Source organism: Oreochromis niloticus, linkage group LG11 (genome assembly GCF_001858045.2).
Source record: "Oreochromis niloticus isolate F11D_XX linkage group LG11, O_niloticus_UMD_NMBU, whole genome shotgun sequence".
Classification (NCBI taxonomy): domain Eukaryota; kingdom Metazoa; phylum Chordata; class Actinopteri; order Cichliformes; family Cichlidae; genus Oreochromis; species Oreochromis niloticus.
Genome location: NC_031976.2, coordinates 4,581,232 through 4,603,592, shown reverse-complemented (window position 1 = coordinate 4,603,592; position 22,361 = coordinate 4,581,232). Strand labels below are relative to the sequence as shown.

At 41.3% G+C, this 22,361-nt stretch overlaps 2 protein-coding genes across 9 annotated transcripts in view; one reads left to right on the top strand and one right to left on the bottom strand.

Moving 5' to 3' along the window:
* Window positions 1–7,914, top strand: part of snrka (SNF related kinase a) — a 70,406-nt gene extending 62,492 nt beyond the window's left edge. For 3 of the 4 annotated variants that reach the window (XM_013266542.3, XM_013266541.3, XM_013266543.3), the window contains exons 6-8: window positions 457–655; window positions 985–1,082; window positions 1,442–7,914. In XM_013266542.3, coding sequence (XP_013121996.2) covers window positions 457–655; window positions 985–1,082; window positions 1,442–2,585 — 1,441 coding nt within the window. In that variant the 3' untranslated portion in view covers window positions 2,586–7,914. The remainder of the gene's footprint in view (window positions 1–456; window positions 656–984; window positions 1,083–1,441) is intronic. The other variant, XR_002063780.2, reaches the window with a different exon arrangement.
* ano10a (anoctamin 10a) overlaps window positions 1–22,361 on the bottom strand; it is an 85,642-nt gene that overhangs the window by 38,667 nt on the left and 24,614 nt on the right. For 2 of the 5 annotated variants that reach the window (XM_025911152.1, XM_025911153.1), the window contains one exon: window positions 19,337–19,453. In XM_025911152.1, the coding sequence (XP_025766937.1) occupies window positions 19,337–19,453 (117 nt within the window). Of the gene's footprint in view, window positions 1–8,560; window positions 10,712–16,054; window positions 16,072–19,336; window positions 19,454–19,592; window positions 19,623–22,361 lie in introns of those variants that run through there. The other 3 variants (XM_005463986.4, XM_005463988.4, XM_025911154.1) reach the window with 3 other exon arrangements.

Here is a 22,361-nt window from a genome sequence, read left to right as displayed (position 1 = left end):
TCCATGGATGGCAGGCTTTTGAGTGTCCTTGCAAAGAAAGGTGGCTATATTGGTCGCTGATTTGTTTTTGTTTTGTTTTTGAATGTCAGAAATGTATATTTGTGAATGTGGAGATGTTATATTGGTTTCACTGACCCATAATTGAAATGGGTATATATTTGTTTTTAAGTTGCCTAATAATTATGCACAGTAATAGTCACCTGCACACACAGATATCCCCCTAAAATAGCTAAAACTAAAAACAAACTAAAAACTACTTCCAAAAACATTCAGCTTTGATATTAATGAGTTTTTTGGGTTCATTGAGAACATGGTTGTTGTTCAATGATAAAATGATTCCTCAAAAATACAACTTGCCTAATAATTCTGCACTCCCTGTAAATTGACTATAAAGTCTTTTGAAGATCAAAGAAAACGTATCAACTGATGACGCAATCCTCTTTCTTTTCTCTACAGGCAGTCCTGGCCCACCAGAGTAGATATGCACCAGGATATTGAGGACAGTTTAGCAGCTTCATCCATCTCTCACGCAGGAGGCCCTCAGTCCCCTGCTCGCAGTGCAGAGAACTTGCTCAATGGACATCGCTCTAAAGCCATGATGGAGCTGGGCAGACGCGAAGAGAGCACGGTGACTGACTCTCCAGGGTCGGCACAGGTACAGTCATCATCATCCCTTGTCTGTGTCAAATGAAGCTTTTTTTTTTAATACATGAGTGCTAGTAGGACCATCTGAGAGTAAATAGGATTGTTATTGCCTCTGTAGTAATTTGTTCTATTTGTGTGTGTGGTTCTTTTCTGGGTCCTCAAACTTTACACATGGGTATGTATGTAAAGCCTAAAGGCAGGGACAGCAGCAGTGAGAGTCATTTTCAGAACAGAGCACAATTTGCAGCTACTTTCTTATTCTCAGTTGTAAACAGTGCAGCTGATCATACTTGGACCCTGTTTTAATGCCCATGCTCTTGTATTTTCTTCTTGCCTCAGGGAGTGTGTGCTGCTGCTTCAGGTCCTGCTCCCGGCACCATCAGGGCTCCCACTCCCTCCACCTCAGCAGCAGCTAAGCAGCGAACCTGCCTGTTCAGGTCTGATCTCTGGACTCAGTTTTCAACAGTGAAACATTATTTTGTGTCCTCAGTATCCCTAAAACTGAAAGCAGAACAATAAGTTGTACTCTATTTCAATGAGTGCATTTCGTATCTTCTTAAATGTTCAGGCTAAATTTCTTTGTATTATGTCAGAAATTGAATTTTGAACTTTTATTCAGAAACTAGACAAAATGAGACGTCTGAAGATGGCAGCTGTAATAGTCCCGTCCTCCCTGTAGTCTAACAGAGCAAATGATCCATCGAGCAACTGAGGATAAAACAGAGGATCGAGTTTTTTGTCATTGCTTTGTGGTTTTATTCTAATGTCAACTCAGTCATGTCTGATTGTTTGGCAGAGTGGAGGAGGATGAAGAGGAGGAGGAAGAGCAGGACCCGTCTCCCCTACCAACTCAGGTGATCCTGCGGCGGAAGCCCCCCTCCATCACCAACCGCCTTACGTCCAGGAAGAGTGCCCCAGTGCTCAACCAGATCTTTGAAGAGGAGGGAGAGTCTGACGATGACTTCGACATGGATGAGGGTCTGCCGCCCAAACTCAGCCGTCTCAAAATGAACATGGCCGGGAACGCCGGCACTCTGAGCTCGTCGTCGTCCCCGGGATCCACGCAGAAGCGCTATCATCGGCGCAAGAGTCAGGGAAGGGGCTCGTCATGCTCAAGCTCTGAGACGAGCGACGACGACTCCGAGAGCCACCGGAGGCGCCTGGATAAAGACTCAGGCTTCGGCTACAGCTGGAACAGGAGGGACAGCAGTGAAGGGCCACCTGGCAGCGAGGGGGGGAACGGTGGAGGCAGCAGCTCAGGGCAGGGGAAGCCCCCCACAGAGGGAGGAGGCTCCTCTGGCCCAGACAGGGGGAGTCCTGGAGCGGGAGGTAACGGGGAGGTCAGAGTGGCAGTGGAGGAGGGGGGGTGGGGGAGGGGTGGGGGTAATAAAGGACAAGACAGCCCTTCCAGTTGTTGTAACAACAGTAGCACTACTAACCCGTCCCTCGGCTCTCAGCCCCGGGCCTCGCGCACTGCAAGCCGCAGCGCTGAGCTGGTGGAGAGTCTCAAGCTGATGAGCTTGTGCCTTAGCTCACAGCTGCAGCACCACCACGCTGGGAGGGGTGGTCGAGGGGGTGGGGAGAAATTCATCATAGACCCCCGTAGCCTCTCAGGAGGGAGTGTGAAAATCCAGGAGAAGTCCACCTGGAGGATGTGCATCGGGTCCACCGGGAGCCTGGACACCATCACCCTCCCCACTACCACTATCACCGGCCTGCCTCGCACCCACGCCACACAACACCACCACAACCGCAAAACGGCGCCGCACAGCGGCCCGGGTGGCAGGATCACTCACAGCAACCTGAGCACCCTGAAGAACAGCGTGATTCAACTACCTCTGTGCGAGAAGACCATCTCTGTCAACATCCAGCGAGGTGGAGGCTCCAGGGATGGCCTGCTCTGTACCTCAGCTCCAGCCAGCTGCTGCCAGGTCATCTGAAGCTCGCTGACACCCTGTGGACCATGACCCACCGACACCAAGTTTTCTCAGTCACTCTTCCCCTCCTGCTTCAGGTAGTTTCTTTGAACACTACTCTGCTTTTGAACCTTGCTGTCTAGTTTGCTGTAGCAGGTAGCTGAGCTCGCACAACCACCTGCTTCTCAGCTGGCCACCTCTCCTGTCACTTTTTGTTCCGTGCTCTGCTCCCTACCAATTGTTGGGGTGATTATAAATGTCTATTAGTGTTTTTATGTTTTTCATTATATTCTCGTTTTATGTGTCCTGACTGCACTTTGACATTCTAAATGATCTGTATTAGAGCATTTAAAATAAGGAGGCTTGCATTTAAAGTGGACCTGTTCTGCTCATTTCCAGCTTTGTGGTTTTTATTCGTGGATTCTATTAGAGCGGCTTTGTATGAATCACTGTTTAAAATAATCCTTACTTATCCTTTTTAATTTAACTGACTTCATACTAGTTAGGTCACCCTTTACCCATAAAGGTACTGTTTCATGTAACAGCACCTTTATGAGAAAAGAAGGAAAGGCAGAATAGGTCCACTTAAAGAGCAGAGCATTAGGGCCACTGTGAAAAGCATTTTGAGAAGTATTTATTGGAGTGTAAATTAAAAAAAAAAAAAAAAGGAAAATACCACGAGGTAAAATTGTAATTTTACAAACCTGTAAATATAAAAGTTGTAATTGTATGAGAAAGTTGGGAAGAAAAAGTGATTGTACTCTGAGATAAAGTTTACATTTTCTAGGAGGAGGTCATTATTATAACTACTATATTCCTGTAGGGTTCACTGAAAACATATTACAGAATCTTTCACTTTGTCAACCAAAGAATGAAAGATGGTTAATATAGACAAAGTTGAATTTCTTAACATTTTTGGCTCACTATTTCTAACAAAAATTCACAATAATATCAGAAAATAGGTGATAATAAATATCAGCTGGAGCTAGATAAGAAGTAATACCAACAGATGGGTAAATGGAACAATGAAATAACCTATTTACAGTCAGCATGCAGCAAATGTGCAGGTGCAAAAAAAACAAAACAAAACTTGTATACATTTGATTCATCCACTGTGACAAGAAGGTAAATCATTCTTTACAAAGGTCTTAAATAACTGATGTGCAGTTTAGTAGTTTAGTCTGGAAGTCAGAAATTTTGAGTGGCGTTGCAGCTTTCAGGAAGATGTTCTTGGAAAACTACTGCTTTTACACAACTCAAGGGTACAGTGACAGTTTGGTTTACATTACCACTTTCGTGGGACCAGCTCACTCAGAATGATTGATCAGTCTCATATAAGTACTTCAAGCAAAACAACATTTAAAAAGCTTTACTGAATATAGTAGAAAATTTCAGCTGTTTTTCATTTGAATGGGGGGACAAAAGCGCCTCATTTTTCATGGGGTCTAAAATCAGCACAGCATACACCTGTGGGTGTGGGAGGGGCTACTGGAAATAATTCATCAATGATGGCAGATTTCCAGATTTAATTGATTTTCAGTAACAACTCCAATTTGTGCTAGCTGTGCTGCTAACAGCTGATTCTTAAAAGTAATTTAATTCAAGGGTGGACCGATTGGGTTCCCATTCACAAGACTGAGACACCGAAAAAGAAAAAACTAAACAAAACTTCTCCATGTCAGCAACAGATTTGATAATCTCAGCAGACCCCCTGAGTGAATTTGAGAGGACATCAGAGCAACATGTAGTGATTACAGCAGGCTCAAAGTGTTTAACACAGTTGTCAATACTAATTATTTTAAAGAGCTGAAATATATTTTTTTTTCTTATAAAATTAAATTATTATGGCCTTTTTAAAGAGTAACTTCTTTCTCCTTTGACCTTGTAAAATACTTAATTTCTTCTTAAAATGGCCATTTTTGACTTCATGGGGTTTTTTCACTTGTAATATTTTGACCCTTTTCCTTGTAAAATTAAAACTTTAGTCTCATAACTTTTTCCGATTGTCATCAAATCAAAGCTTCTTTCTCAATATATCAGTGGTCCAAACACTCCAGGTTTAAAAATCGAAATAACAAGAACTTGTAGTTGCAGCTATAGCAGGCAGCTGGCAGAGGAGAGGGACGGGGACGCCTGCTTATTGATACAACTCAAACTCACACTTCTCCCTCCATTACCTCGAACCTTCGCTCCCCCCTGAACGTTAGCTGCCAGTAACATCACTGATGATAAATAGAAAAACATAAAGTGGATTCCATTCGTTTGAGTCCGTTCAGCATATCTGATCTCCTCTGTCCATGGAGGGGAGAGGAGATGGTGACTTTTCACTCCACTCTGGGCTCTGTATTGCACTCAGACAATCTGTTTTCTGTTCTTTTTTTAAGAACCATGTATCCTCTGCTGAATTGAGCTCGGTGGAAACTGTTGGTCATAACCCTTTAAATCTGTACCAGTGTCTCTTTACAGAGGCGGCACGCTTTCAGCTTTTAAATAAAATACACACACACAGGCAGAAGCTGGTGGGAAGAAGTGTGTGTATGTGAGGGCAGCATTGCATTGATACTGTAGCAAGATGAACAAACAGGTTTGGAAGAGTTCCTGCTGACCACACATTTAAAATGAGGTGTTCTTATTTTTTTATTCACATGATTTTGTGTTGTTTATTGACGGAACATATTGGGTTCGGCCGCCATTAACCTAGCTGTTGCTGCAAGAGACACACAGCTGCTTAACCCTGAAGAATGATCAGAATTTCTGCAGCAACTCCTCCTAAAATGTGCTCCAATGTTCATCTCAATAACACACACTTCTCGTGCCTTTCTTTTAAACAGAATCTCTCAGTGCAGGCTTGAAAAAAGTAGCTCCTCTGACTATGTTGAACCTCGTTTCGCAAGAACAACCTCCATCGTGTTTCCTAACGCTGCTTCTGATGGTGCCTTCACACCAAAAGCAAAGGAAAATTTCATGCTGGACAAACGTTTCTGCAAAATATCTTTTAGAACTGACTGTGTCGTCATCACATACCGTGAGGCTTCATATTTCTGTGATGTCATCATTAAACAGCAGTGCTAAAACACCTCAGCACCCAATTGTTGATCAGATTTTTTTTGTTATTATTTTGCCATATCAGCCTCATTGTGGACTGCTGCACTGATATTCTCTTCTAAATGTGTAGAAGAGAAAAAAGTACTTGGTTACATCAGAGCCCTTGTAGATTTAAGTCTTGGAACCTCTTTAATAATCCATTTAACTTGAAGTCCCCATCTAAATTTGCTTTTGCCCAGATATAAAAACCAGTCACCAGCCAAGACAAATAAACACCGCTTTAAAACTTTGGTGACTTCGCCCAGTTACCCTGCAGTTATCTTTGTACTGTGCATGCACCATGCCTCTGTGTCCAATATGTTTTTCCTACGTAGCTCTAGGCAGATGACCGGCCCTCCTGAGTTTGGTTCAGCTGGAGGTTTCTTCCTGTTAAAAAGGAGATTTTCCTTCCCACCATCGTCTCTTGCTTGCTCATAGGGAATTAACAGATTGCTGGAGTTTTCTCTCGAATATTGCGGGGTCTTAACAATATAAAGCAACTTGAGGTGACTGTTAAAATTTATTCATCATGCCCTCTGTAGTGGACAAAAGTTAAACTGAAAGATACTTTTTCACCCCCTCGGTTCTCAGGAGGATATAGATGAAACAGAACTTTGTAAATTGTTGATTGGCTCTATGGGCTTAGGAGCAGAAGTCATAACTCTCACATTTCTGTTTCTATATTCTCTGAATGCTGTCACTTTCCTGAATGTCATATCTGGTTACATTGTAGCTGAATGAGAAATTATCCAATAAAAGACTGATGAGAAGAGAGAGGGGGAAAAAAAACACCTTCATTGCATTATTGTCGTACATTTCTTCTTCAGGACATCCAGCAGCCAAAACCATGTTGCTCCCTCCACTGTACTTCAGTTGGGAGGATTTGTTGAATGTTCTAGACATTTTACACTGTTTTTGTTTTGTTTTTTTCGTAAATAGCATCTATCTGTTAAAAGATTTCTTAATTGCTGACATTGGACACTTTAAACAAAGGTTTTAGTGATTTTTAGATGTTTCTGTGTTCGGTTTTGTAGACAGTTTGTCTTAAATGATACGTGTCAGTCAGTAGCTGTGATTGAAGAAAGGGGAAAAACCCCATTGTCAGTTTGTGCCTTTTAATAGGAGCTGCATCTCTACAAACCATACACCCGACTCCATACAGAAACACCTGAAATTACGAGTTTGTGTGTGTTACTTCAGTCACACCGCGTTTGTCTGCAATCGTGACTGAGATGAAAGTCAGAGCACGTTTTGAGGAGTGGGTGCAGAAGTCGTGCTGTTTCTCACGGGTTAACCAGCGTTGTCCTGCAGCCGTGGTCCCGCCTGCACTCACGCCCCCCCAAAGTTAAGTGTACATGAGGGTGCAGCGTATGTATATACAGTGAAAAAGAAAGTTTATTTTTTAAAACTTGTACATCTTTTTGAGCAATCTGATGTTTGAAAATGTTTTATTTTTTATGATGGGTGGGCGGGTGTGAAGCTTTGAGAAGCGCACGCCCTGGGTAAACCGGCAGGAAGCGCGCACGAGACAGAGCCTCGCGCCTTCCGGCTTTTGGAGCTGGCTGTAAAGACAAACAAACGAAAGTAAGAGAGAGGAAAGGGAAAATGGGGGAATTCTTTAAGGGCATTGGCAATAAGCTATACCGTGTGTTGCAGCTATCTGTACAGAAACACTTCATTAGTTTCTTCTTTTTTTTTTTAGATTCCAAACTCGTGCAGCCTCACACAGCAGCTGCTTCAGACTCGGGAAAAAAAATGAAAAACAAGGAATGTTTTAAATATTTTCTCTCTTTGGTTGTCGTCTGAGATTTGTTTTTAAAAACCAAATGTAAATAGAGTTGTAAATACGGTGCTCTTTATCTAGAACAGCCGAGTGAACCTTTTGGTGCATAGCTGTACAGTAATCTAGCCTTATGATAATTACTGTAGTAATACCGTATGGGTGTCTCAGCTAAAAAAAAAAATAAAGCCGCGTGAGGAAAAACGACACGATTCTGTTCATACCGTCGGGTCTGTTTGACTGTTGTCTTACTCAGCTGTATCCAGGTGAATGACGTGCATGTGTTTCAATGTTTGACATTCAATGACACTGAGGAGAGAATCAGGGGCAGAAATGTAACCGGACCAAAAAGCAACAGAAGAAGAAGAAAAATGGTTGAGTTGGAACTGACAAATTTTCAGTGTATTATTCTGTAGTTGATACCTGTTGTCAGATGTTACATATAGCTATGGTAATATCAAAAAATAAAATGTGGAAAACTGTCTGTTACTCTCAAGTCTCCGGGTCTTTCTTTTTAAAACGTCTGTCCTGACCAGTTTGGCGTGTGGGGGAAAAAAAAATGTGGACAAGAATGTTAATATTAGAAATGATTCGCTGATTTGAAAATCAATATAACCAATAGTTTCTTGATTGGAGTTCCTCACAGATTCCAGATTAACTGGCTCTTAAAGCTTCACAGATCTGCTTTACCATTTACTCACTTCCTTAGTCCACCACCTTGGTTCAAGCTGGCATTTTTAGAGGGGCTCGGGTAGTACTGTCACTACACAACAATAAAAAAATAAAATGTAAAAGCATCAATTAATAGGCACAGCTTTTTAATCCGTGTGGGTCAGCATATGTGTGATCCAGGTCAGTGAAGGTGTTGAAAAGCAGCAAGTGGTGATTAACGGGCTGCCTGACACCGAGGAGGTTTACTCTCTACGTTTGGCAACCTCAGCTCTCCGCCTTACAGCTCAAGTAACCAAGAAGTTTCCAGAGCAGATGGCGCGGTACAGCTTTATTCAGAGTTGATCATTTTATGAGCTCTCCATTTCCTGTCCTCACAAACGGCATCAACCAGGAATAAAGAGCAGTTGGACTGAGATGGGACATTTCCAATAAATACAAACGCAGAGCAGATACAGCTGGTTTCTTTGGTTGTGACTTTATTCAAGCATGGGATGATTCAAATCTGCTGTTACATGTTTTTGCCATGTAAATGGAGCATATAAAAGCAAATATTTGGGACTGCATTGCACTCCAAGGCACCTGGGAGTTTTACAAGAGTGCATTTAAAAAAAAAATAACACCATAGTTATAATATGCTGAAAACATCACATCCCGCTCTAAGACGGCTCAATAACATCTCTTGGGTATGGAAGCAAAGGCCAAGACATGGATCATATCATGAGATTTAACATTTACTGAAGAACCGGTCATGTTGATAAATGCGCATTCTAAACTTTACTTTTAAAGACTTCTGTGTGAGTTGATGTGTGAAGGTAATTTAGAGTTTTGCCATGTTACAGACCAAACTAACTTACATCAGGATCAAATCCACTTAGATATGATGATCGTGGTTTCATGGTTAACTCAATGATCACGTGTGAAATTCATATTAAAATATAAAAAAATAAAACCAAAATTTTAGATTTCAAAGTAAAATCGTTAAGATTACAAAGGTTGCTCTCAGCACTTGCTTTATGTCAGCAGACTTTCACAAGGTAAATGACACATACTATTCGATGTGGATAGCATGCTAACCGGATGCAGGATGGTTTTTTTTTTTGTTCGTTTTTTTTAATGCATGTTCCTGCAGAGAGAACCTGAGGCTCCACTGCAGCTCTAAAAAGTCCATATGAATTGTTAGTGTTTTCTCAGTCAGCCTTTGAGGAAACTCTTTGTGGACTGTGGCCAAATTACATGTTTATATTTTTCCAAATTTATGTACAGTACTGTGCAAAGGTTTTAGGCAGGTGTGGAAAAAATGCTGTAGACAAAGAATGCTTTCAGAAATATAAATGATTGTTTATTGGCCCCAAATATATTCTTGCAGCAGGACAACGACCCCAAACATACAGCCAAAGTCATTAAGAACCATCTTCAGCGTACTGAAGAACAAGAAGTGATGGTACAGCCCCCACAGAGCCCTGATCCCAACATCATCGAGTGTGTCTGGGATTACATGAAGATACAGAAGGATGTGAGGAAGCCTACATCCACAGAAGATCTGTGGTTAGTTCTCTAAGATGTTTGGAACAACCTGCCAGCCAAGTTCCTTCAAAAACTGTGTGCAAGTGTACCTAGAAGAAGGCAAATGGTGGTCACACCAAATATTGATTTGATTTAGATTTCTCTTTTTCACTGCATTTTGTTGATTGATAAAAATAAATGATAACACTTCCATTTTTGAAAGCATTCTTTGTTTAAAGCATTTTTTCTCACCTCCCTAAAACTTTTGCACAGTACTGTATTTATGCAAGCTGTACAACACTATGGCCCCAAAACTAAAGTACACAATAAATTCAGCTCTGTGCACTACTACAGATCATTCAGTGATTTCATTTCACAATTAGAGCTCAGGCTGCATTGGACCTTTAAATCTTTTTGGCCTTTTTTCCTCCATACTTTCTGTGCTGAGGATAAAAAGCAGATTAAATAGTTGAGGTGAGATACAATCAGGTCAGGTGGTTATTAGTTATTACATCCTGAAGGCTTAGAACTCCTTATTTATTCTAACTGCAGTTCACAAAGTTTAACATTTGAACACTGAACCAAACCCAAAGTGACTTCAGCGGCAGAACAACAGAACAGAACAGAACAGAAATTACTTAATCAAAAGACTTGGATATAAAATCGATATTTTCTACAGTATATCATGTGTACAGCCTCCCTCGGTGATTTGAACATATGACCCATTTATCTCATCTCCTGTACACACACCACTGCAACACAAAACCTCATTACAGTACATCCAATTTAAAGAGCAACGTAATAACATTTGGTACACCGCAATGAACCTGAATCAACCGTCATGTACGCGTCACAAAACTGTAAAACTAGTCAATGGTGCAGTGAAGATATTGCAGATTAACAGTGCAAACCAGTGTGGGGGAGGAGGGAGTGGGGGAAACAACAGCCACGCAACTCCAAAGGTAACACTTTTGTTCTTGTAAATACATACACATGTAGAGTGAAGTTCAAAACAGTGATGTAAACCACAGTGTGTCATCATCAGTATCTGCAGGCACACCTATCCTCCTCACTGGATAGTCTTACTGAGCTGTGAGGCTTCCAGCATTTTCTGAAACACAGAAGACAAACAGCAACATTCATTCAGTTTACTGCAAAAAACCCCCTCTGTGTGCATGTGTGGTTAGTAATATAAAAAGGGCAGCTCATGTTAGGTATTCATATTAGTGGAATGAAAGCAGAGCTAGTCCTTCACACTAAATTCTGGTCGGAAGGAGTTTTGGACATTAGCAGGCTGCTGCTGCTGCAGTCGTTTACTCTTAGTGTTGCAGTGAAACTACTTGCTCCTCCGCTCACCTTTAAAGTAAAGTTACCACGGATTATTTGTTGAAATTTTATTAAATATGAATAAAACTGTGTTATTAATCGTGGCTCAAGAGTTTGGAGCCCGCCTTGTAATCGGAAGGTTGCCGGTTCGAGCCCCGGCTCGGACAGTCTCGGTCGTTGTGTCCTTGGGCAAGACACTTCACCTACCGCTTACTGGTGTTGGCCAGAAGGGCCGATGGTGCGATATGGCAGCCTCGCTTCTGTCAGTCTGCCCCAGGGCAGCTGTGGCTACAACTGTAGCTTGCCTCCACCAGTGTGTGAATGGGTGGATGACTGGGTATGTAAAGCGCTTTGGGGTCCTTAGGCGGGGCTAGTAAAAGTGCTATACAAATACAGGCCATTTACCATTTATTAAGACCTTAACCTCATAGAAAAAGTGTCTATAGAGGTCGAGTCAGAAAGCTGTTTTCCTGTAGACTCCTATGGGACACAGCTATCGCCATCTGGTGGCTTTCAGTTAAAATGCAGGTTTAAGGCACTTCTGCATTGGCGTCATTTTTTTCTTTCTGCAGATCGCTGAAGTGTTACTGTTGAGGTGAAGAACAAATATTTCAACCTCTGTTTGCTTTGCAGACGGTTTTCTACACCACAATAATATGACGTTGATTGGAGCTGTGTTTGTAGTTGCTTGTAGTCCCCAAAGCAGTCAAACCCTTTAAGTAGCTCAGAAATAATCTGAGACTAAAGACTGGGTTGCTCTGGTTTGTAACAGCTTGAAAACAAAGATGATGGTAGGAAGAGTTGAGATGTTTGAACTGAATAAGGAAGGTAGCCATGACAAGTGCTTTGTTTTCCATTTCTCAGTCTTGCACACAATGTTCCCCTGCAGGGTTCATGTAAACTCCACTTTATTGGATGGTGATACCTGTTTTATAAGTCTCCCACAGTGTTTCTGTTTCCTAAAATGACATTATGTTGTGAGCAGTGAGAGGACCTGGATTTTTTTTATTCACATTTTATTACATGTTTGGCTGTGGGGTCTGGTCATTCTCCTGCAGATGGAGCCTGTCAGAGAGTGAGGACTGGCTCTCGGGATCAGACAAGCAAAACAACAAATCGCTACTGCTCTGCCAACTACATGTTTCTCTAAGAGGACCACAGGACAGTGTAGCTCATCTACAAGCTTTAGTTACACTGTAAGCAAAAACCTGATCCTCTGTCACAGATCTGATTTTGTCACAGCTTTCCAAACCCCACAGGTCTGCCTGCTGGAACTTTTTCCACAAGGTCACAAAGGAGCACAGAGATGAGGACATATACAGACTAAATGGAGGTGTAGTCTAATAGTGCGGACAGTTTTTGGTTCAAGCTGGCCTTAACAGTTCCAGGTCACACTTTAAGAAATTACTGCGCAGGACTTTGAAGATGTCCCTCTTCCCTTAATGCTGATCTTGGCAAACTCATGTTTTAATCAACTAATTCCTCCGAGCTTCTGGCAAGAGGTTAATTAATGTATTCTAATGCAAACAAAATCTAAAGCCTGGTTTTACATGATACAAGTTAAATGTAATCCTTGCAGACTGGACACAGTGTAGCAAATAAGTTTTCAACTGTTTAATTATTATAATTCAGTTTTATTGTTACCTCCACATAAGGGATACTTGCATCATCCAGGACAGAGACAGGCCACTGTTGTTAGTCAGATAAAGGTGGATTGCTTTTTCTGGGTAGTGAACGAGTTGCTGTGTTAGTAGAGGGCACTGTCATCGGCAGACTGACAGGCAGATTGGGGCAGCATGTCTACAGATATCTTAGCCCAAAGGTGAATCTGTCGATTTAGTGGTTGATCTACATTCCTACCCTTCACCTACAGCAATGAGCTGGAGCTAATGCCTGGAAAAGTGAAACAGAAGTACTTCTACAGATAGAAGTGGCTGAGAAAGGGTGTCTGAGCTCATCCTCAGCAATGGGGCAAGAAACTGAGTCATTCAATAAGAGCTCAGAATAGAGCTGCTACTCCTTCACAATAAAAAGGAGCCAATAACGGTGGTTCTGACATTTGACCAGCATACCTCCTGGATGCCTTACATGTGATCTGAGAAGACCCTGGGGCAGACCCAGGACGTGCTAGAGGTCTGGGTGGGTGGATGGACTGTGAAATGTTCACACTGACAAGCAGGATGAATGATCAAAGCTAGAAAGTGTACATATATGTATGAACACGTGGTCTTGAGTCAGCAAAGTAGTTCTTACAAAGTTTTGCATAAACTGACAGACAAAGACGGTGATGCCGTGTCCACACTGAGGGCTAAAAACACTATTAGCACAGGTCCAGCTGAGCACATTAAAGCAAGGCTGTGGCTTTTGTTGCAGTGCGTCACACTCCATGGTGTGTATTTATTTCAGACAACCAACTGCCTCGAATACAGTACTGAAGTGTTCCAATCATATTCATAACAAGATGTTTGCTTCCTACTGTTGCAGTTTATCCTACTTGTTAGAGGAGACAGTATTTACTTCAAAGGCTGACAGCTACACCGACACAAATGTGTTTTGCCTTTTCAGACAATCTGCTTTTATAAAAAGTAAAAGTAATGGATATCCTGTTAAAAACAAAAAAATGAAACTACAAGTTGATTCATTTATTTTGAAAAACAAATATATTTTTGAAAAATGGTTTTTCACGCATTTTATATTCTAAAACCACAGATTAACAATTCAAATGACAGTTTGAATCAAGATCCTGCCTTGATACAAACACAGCTCATTACGATGAAAATCTTAGATAAAACATCATCTGTTGCTCACAGTGCTGTCTACAGACCTTCATCTCTGAACCCAGAGCCACTGCTAGCCCTGCTAATAGTTCGAACATGTCAGTATTCATCAGCAAGGACAGAAAGCAGGACTTAAAAACCCCACACAAACACACACAGAGTTGTGTCTCCATGTGTTTAGAGGGCGTTACACTAGATATTTCACAGCGACTTATTTAAACCTTTACCATAATTAGTGCCCAGCCTTACTCTAACCTTACACTGATCCTAAACTCAGACTAGTTACATTACTGTGGAGTTTAACTGAAGCTACAACATGAGTAAAATAAACGCTAAAATAAGCTAGCCCACCTTCCACACCAGAGTCAACCCTCGCGACACACGTGACCAACAAAGACATTTTTGTTTGGGACCAAAGAACTCTGGGGACACCTCTAGATCAAACATCATACAGATGTAACACAGTGTGAGGTACTTGAGAGTACCTACCCTGAGGGAGGAGCTAAAAAACCCCCCAAATACTCCCAAAAGATGGGAGTATTTGGGGTTTAGATGTGTGTATGTGCCGTGTTTAGAACAGAGCTACAGAAAAACACTCTACACGCAGTCCTGGAAAGTCAGACATGTATCCACATGGATGGCATCAGTGTGACACGTATCTACCAGTTCTCTTCCTAATGACAGCAGGGTTAAACTATGGCAGGATCTTGTGCTGGCCCTTCAGTCTGCTGTGACTGATGTGTTCAGATGGTGGTGCAGAGCAAGGTGACATGTAGCTGAAGAAGTGCAGCCAAGAAAGCTGCTAATCCGTCGGCTCAAGTATCTCCTGTGGGAATCTGAGATCCTTGCACAAGTTCTCCAAACGAGTCCATGCTGCATACACACTATGATACCCTCTATGTCTGAATGCATTTCACCCCACCACATTATTATTCTATAGAGTAGCATGAGGGAGAGAGCTTCATGTTCCGTTTTAGTCTAATCAAACACTTCTTTCCGATTTTCAAATTTAATGAACTTAAACCATAAATCCTAGAACTCTCTTATTGATCTGGTTCTCAAGTGAATTAGTCCAGCTGTCATGCTGGAAAAACCGTTTCACTAAGTGAGTTTAAAAAGCTCTGTGGCTCTCAGCCAGCCCGACCAAACTAAAGGCAAACCGGCTCACAAACATGGATCGTGCCAAAACCACTGGTGTATCACATGTACACATGAGGGGTCCCTTGGCAGTAGCATATGACACACTGAGTTATAGCAACAGTGTCACTTCCTACTCGTCATATATTGATGTTTTGTTGTGACATAGCAACAACCTGAGTGTAAAAAAGCCAAACAAAGCAAAACCAAGTGCAAAAATAGGATGTACACATTCTCCTGACTTCTAAACACAGACTCTGTGGATCTGTAAAACTCTCAGCATAAATATTCTTATGATTTTGCACCATAGAGTATGTACAACAAAACTGTTGAAATTACACATCTGCCTGAATTTCTAAATGATTCCTTAATAAATGTGAAAAGCTTCAGAATGTTCTTGAACTTCTTCACAATTATTACAGAAAAAAGAAGGATGTTTGTTGCATATGGTTATTACAGAATGATTTTACTCTTATGGTTCACTTGAGATGAAACTTCGGTTTACGCAGCTCATAATCTAAATTGGAGTTCTGCTATAGGAACATCAGAGGATTGATGTTACATGTGCATCAGATTTGTGTGCGGCACAGTCTTGTAAAGAGCTGCTTCAGCTTTAGAGCTTCAGGTCAGAACTTCTGGTTCAGACTGAGAACAGGAATCAATGTCTGCTTGTTTTGTAATATGCAATTTCTCAGGTAGCTTCTTCTACCCAAGATGTCTACACGATTGGCCTCCAACCTCCGACACAGCATGTCTGACTACTTCAGTTACTACATTAATGTAGCAGCTTGCCTTAAGTAGCAGACAACCATTCTATCTGAATGGCTGTCTTTCTGAGGACAGTCAGACTGATATCTACTAGAAACAAGGCTGACAAGGTAGGAGAAGCCTAGGATATACAGTTCATATTCAAGGAGTCATTCATTCGCTCAGATGCTACGGCAGGAATCTTCTTTCATGCTGACAGGTGAATCACCAGCATCTGTTTTCCACCTTGATTATGAGCATTAAGTGGTTCTCTTACTAAACTGTTAACTGTAGTATCACAGCATCACACATCTCAGCTTGTTAGATCACAAACTCACATCAAAAACATCAGTATTAGAATACACGGTGAGTAGCCAACTTTATAAGTAATTAAATATCAACCAAGTGCTCGGCAGTGAAAACACAAAAGAGTCTCCGGAATCTCACACAGCGTGTGAGCTACTCACCCTCCGTGGAGCTGTCTCTGCAGAAGCAAGAGACCACAAATTAAAGCCAACATCACTGGTTAATAGGAGAGTGTGTACATGAAACAGACCAATTAAAGATGAATATTCTGTCAGGAAGCAAACAGCATGATGTGGTTATATTTTCAATATATCTGTGGTAACAACTGATGAAATATAATCTATTTTCATAGTGAGTATAAAAAGAACCGTTAATTATTCAAAGTTCTTCTGGTAAGACTGGCAAATGGTATGTAATAAGTCAGACCATAAAACAGCAATATATAGAGGAGCAGCAACATACTGAAGGGCAGTAAAGACCATATGAAAGAAATGACGATCCAACAGCTCATCAGAGAAGCACTCAGCTCTGTCAGTCCACATCAAACAAATAGCTGTGGCACACAGAAAGCCACTGCTTTACTGTGGAGCCGTATCAATACTATTAGCATAGGGCACACCATTTATCTTCAGTAAAGTGGTCTGAGACAGACATTGAGAGCTCTCCTTAATGCTGAATGGGAAGCTCTGGAGCTGTACGTTGTTATGGAGATATACACAACCTCTCTGCTCTTGTACATCTAAGACTTCACAACAGCTACTACATACAAGCACATCATAATGCATGTTGAGTAAATAACTATATGAGAAATGTCATGTAAGTGGGGTTCCTATGCTTATCCACAGAGCTGTGTTCCTGAGATGATGATATTAGGAATATACACTCAAACTGGTAGAAATAAATATTGATTAGAGAAGCCCGAGATTTTTGCTCACAGACATTACATACACATACACTGACCGTGTTATTCAAAACCATTTCCACCACACTTAATTAGGTATACCTTGCTAGCACCAGCTTGGATGCCCTTCAGAACAGTCTTAATTTTTTTGTGGTAGCTTGAAGCATTCACCACATAATTTGGTCTATATTGACTTGATACTATTATGCAGTTGGTGCCGATTTGTCAGCTGAACATTCAACCACAACTTAAAGGTATTCTACTGAACTGTGATCTGGTGACTGTGGCGGCCATCTGCGTACAGTCAACTGTTTGAGATGATTTGAGCAATGTGACATGACAAGTTATCCTGGTACAAGAAACCAGCAAAAGATTAGTACACTGTGGTCATAAAGGGATGAACATGGTCAGAAACAATACTCAGGTAGGTTGTGGCATTTAAACAATACTCCGTTGGTAGTAAGGGGCCCAAAGTGTGCCAACAAAATATCACTAAGCAAAAATGCATTATCACCCAGAGAAATGTTGCTCACTGGATATTTTCTCTTTTTTGGACCATTCTCTACAAACCCTACGGATGGTTATGTGGGAACTCCCAGTAGATCAGCAGTTTCTGAAATACTCAGACCACCCAGTCTTGTACCAATAACCATGCTGTATTTAAAGTCACATTCAGTACTTGGTTTGAACTTCAGCAGATCATCTTGACCATGCCTGCATGCCTAAATGTACTGAGTTGTTCCTGTTTTTAACTGGCTGATTGAATGTTTGTGCATTGGTGGTTAGCAAGACTGGAGTGACGATTAGCCTCCTCCAGTACGACTCCTCAGATGACTTCCAAGCTGTATACCAGGAGTGAGCAAGTCATTGACTTACTGATTCACTTCACCACAATCCTCATTCGGACTGAACTGAAGGAGTCGATCTACCAGAAAGCGGAAGAGCAGACATACAGGACAGCTACAAGTACCTAAGTATCCCACAGGTCAAGAGGAACCATGATAAAGATGCCCGAAGGTCAAAGATTGAAGCCACTGATGTCCAGACAGAAAAACTCCTCACAAGCACCAAATCCAGAGAGGCAGGAATCTAGCACCAGCCAACACATAGTAGCAGGATGTAAGATGCAAGCTGGGAACTGTGGACTGAGCAATCTACAGCAACATCTGTGAAATGCATTAGAAGTCCTCAAGTCTCAATGAGAGACACCACCAAAGGTGGTTGAGAAGAACAGGGTTAATGTCCAGTGGGACAGACAAGCAGTTGCTGGCCAACCAATCAGACATTATGGTGATTGACAAGGTACATAAGACTGCAGTTGTGTTTAGATGTGGCAGACTCAGTGGACAGCAACATGAGGAAGAAGAAAAATGAGAAAATAGACCGTAGAATAGTATTGGGGGCTAAAGGAACAAATGAACCAAATGTGGAAGGTAAAGTCCAAAGTGGGTTGAGTGGCAATAAGAGATTACATCAGAGGTCTCTGTCCAGAATGCAGAGTGCAGTCCTGGGGAATAGCTAAGATACTGTGCAGAACCCTCAAACTTCCAGGCCTTATTAGGGATACTCTGATATTTGGATTGGATATAAGTCTGACACTGACCCAAAAAGCTGGATCGAATATCAGTAACAATGAGTCGATGCACAGTGCAAAGAAATAAATCCTGCTCTGTGTTATTCTGGGTTTACTTATTCACACAACAACATCAGCTAGCAGTAGATCAAATGTAGGATGAAGGAAGCTAAGCACAGAATTTGAGCAGTCTGACCATCTTCAAGTAATGTAAAAAATGTTTGCAAACCTCCAGACAGAAGCTGTTGGTATAGTAGTATGTGCATTGTGTGTGAAATATCTTCAAAGTGAGCCTGCAGGTCTGAAAAGATCAGATAAAGATGTTTCCTCACTTGCTTGTTTACTTTCACTCTCCTTATACCCACAGCAAAGGTAGCATATCAGATCAGAACTCGGTCCATTCCAACTAACAACAACAACAACTTTACTTTATGTATTGGTAAAACCAAGTTCAGATCACTTCTTGTTCCCAGATGGGAAACTGTTCTTTGTGTTTCTTGCTGACACCATTTACTACAAACAGAGTCCTCTGGTGATGAGGACTCCTTCCACTAAGCAAAGTGAAAAGAAAATTGCAAAAAATACTGGCGTGTGGCTCGTGGTACCCCTCAGCCTCATAGTAGATAAACCTATGGTATCAATTTGAAAATCCTACATCGCTTCATTCCCAAGTTATGACATTCACAAGACTTTCAGAAAACACGACCTCTGACTTTGACCTTGAGGTCGAGGCAAACTCATCTGAGATTTCTAGTTGATATACCTACAGTATCAAATTGAAAATCCTACATCACTTCGTTCTCGAGTTATCATGTTCATAAACTTTGGTGTTCATGTTGCCTGCCTGCCTGGCAGGGTTATGATATTGCCCCATCAGCCTTTTATTGTTGTCAACGAATGTCACAGGACAGGTAGTAACTTGCTGAGTGGTAACAAAGTGAAGAAAGTAAGAGCAGAGTCAGACTTTACCTTCTTCTTGAGGGCCTCCAATGATTCAAACTCCAGACGGGCCAGTTTGTCCTGGATGTGTTTGGGAACATCTTGGATGAGGAAGGTGAGAATGAACTTGAAGCCCAGCAGTACATGCTGAAATCACAGACAGACAATCACATCATAGGGATTAGGAAGTTCAGGGTCAGCGTTTTATTTACATCCTTTTAGTTCCGAACAGAGGAAGGACAGCATGCTTTGAAAGCTACATCAACATAACCTGATTACCGTTTTTAAAGATCGGTGTCCTTCACGGGACACACTGCTGTAAAATGACAGAGGACAGAAGAGGAGAAGGGGAGTGACTGAGTGGAACGTCAGGGTGAGACAGACAGCCCTGGTACGTGTCTTTGAAGCTGAATGAGAATGAAAAAAACCCCAGCACAGGCAGCTTTGACTATGTTTTCTAACAATGACTCTGAAAGGAAACAGTAACCCTCGACACGTTCCCGTTTGGAATGGATCTGACAGCTAGAATGTCAAAATTCTACAAGGAAGATGATTTGAGGAAAGTTAACAAGACAAAAATTTTATTTTGAGTCAGAACAAAAATCGTGTTTGTGTCTGTATGACATGATTTTAGAGTAAGTTTTGATGAATATATGCATGGGCCTTAATGTAAAACTTTCATGCTACCCAAACATTTTAAGCAGAAAAATTAAAAACACATTTCATGTGTATTGCATATTAGGATACATACAGACCCAAGTAACCCAGAAGGTTGCTTAATCTATTATGAAGAACACTTTGTGCTTGTAAAAGTCTTAACTGGGTCCACAGATCTCAGTTTCTCTCTGTCAGACCTCGAGTAATCAAATACAGCAAACTGCACACTTCTGAATCAGCAGAATATGCGTTTTCCCATAAAGATGACGAAACACACACACACACACACACACACCAACGGACTGGCACACCCTGTGCCAGTCCGTCTGGAGCACGGCCAGCCGCCATCAGCTTCTTTGATTCAACACCCCTTTCCTCATCACAGTAATGGACTTATGCTACAGTAGATGGAACAAATGGTGTGAGAGCAAGAGCAGATAACAAGGTGCACTGCTCCACAGAAATGGGTTTTGGGGTTATCAAACCAAGTGATTGGAATAAGATGAATGACAATGGAATAACATATATGCCCACGCTAACACTAGCTTTCACTGAGAATGGTAAAATAATTTATCTGCCTAGTTGGACACTTGCTTTCTGTTAACATGACCCCAGATTATGCTCTGATTGATGCCACTTGGAACACTGTGAGCTTGAAGCTGCATTAACTAAGACATTTTGCCATTCCAGTCAGCACAGCAGCTCCAATAATTAACAACCAGAACAAGCTCAGAAATCCCTAACCTCAGTGATTTGTTACATTGATTGAAAGTGCAGAATAAACAGAATAAAGCTCTTAGCGAATTGCTAATGCTATTCAAGGCTAATTTATATTTGTGAGTGTTCAACTGCACAAGGTTAGACTAAAGACAGAGGACAGTTGGTGAAGGCTGGAAGAAGGTGACTTGTGAAACATTTGAGCCTGACAATAAATTCTGCTTTGTCTGACACAATGGATGTGACTGAAATTCAAATGCTCAGTATGAAAGCTATTTGTATCATCATTGCTACACTGATTACATTACACCAGCAAAGGCTGATCTTCTCCTTCATCTTTAATTCAGATGACAGAATTCCAAAGTAAATAAATGTAGGGCAAATAGAAATGTTACTACAGCTAAGAAATTTTCTAAAATTTAAAAAAAAAAATCTATAAAGACAAACTCTGGATATTACAGGTTTGCCATTTCCTATTTGAAGAACAAGTATTTGATATACAGCTTAATACTGTGTAGCCCTACATAAAGAGGAACACCTGGACACTCCTCCAAACAAAGACAAACTAATTAGACCTGTTATTTTCTCGCATCAAATGCAGATATGAGCAGAGTGATATGAGCTGTCTGGGTTTACTATAAAGTTTGCTTTTTTTGAGTCGCCCAGACAAAAATACACAGAGAACATGGAGTGTATACTTACAGTTCACTTTGTTAGATACACCTTGGTTGTTAAATCACGGGTACCTTTGCCAACTTGAAGCAGTCTAGCCATTCTCCTCTGACCTCTGACAAGAACAAATCATTTTCAGTCAGAGAACTGCTGCTGATTTGATATTTTCTCTTTTTCTGACCATTCTCTGGAAACCACAGAGATGGTTGTGAGAGCTGCTGCTCAGATCAACAGCTTCTGAAACATTCAGAGTAGCCCATCTGACGCCCACAACCATGCTCAGTTTGACCACTTTGACCAGTGGAAAGTCTACATGTCTGCATACCTTTCTGTCGTGTGATTAGCTGATTAGATATCTGTGTTAACAAGAATTTGAAGATGTGTATCTAACAAAGGTGTTGGTGAATGTCACTGACTCTTGTATTTTCTGTGACATGCTATTCAGTGACACAACTTGAGCTTACTAGGAGAATAAAAGAAATGGATTCCAAGAATACCACACCAAGTCAAAAAATCTTGTGGTGCTAAGATTTTTCTATACCCTCCTGGTGTATTCTTTGTATTAAATGAAAAGATAACAAGTGGATTATACTGTTGGTTTGCTATCCTACTTATTCTGGAAGGGTGTACAGTTTTAATTAAAGCAGACCTAATAGCCATTTCTTGACTAACAACTCACAGCAGGCCTGAGCGAGAGGCTGTCCTGCAAAGGACAGAAACCCCACCCACCTGCTTTTCGAATGTCGTTGCTGCAGGAAGGAAGCTCACTCGAAGGGTGGGTGGCCTTAAAGAAAGAGGAGCAAAAATAGCGGCTACCTAACAAAAGAAAAATAAGAATTGTTTTGAACTATGAATCATGCAAAGCCACTTCCCTCTTTGACTACTTTGAAATGAATTCTTTTGTTCCGTTTATGTAATGAGAAAAAAAAATAGGAATTGTGAATTCTTGGCCATACTGCCCAGATCTATTGCTAATGCTACCTTAGCCACCGTGCTAATGCCCAAATCA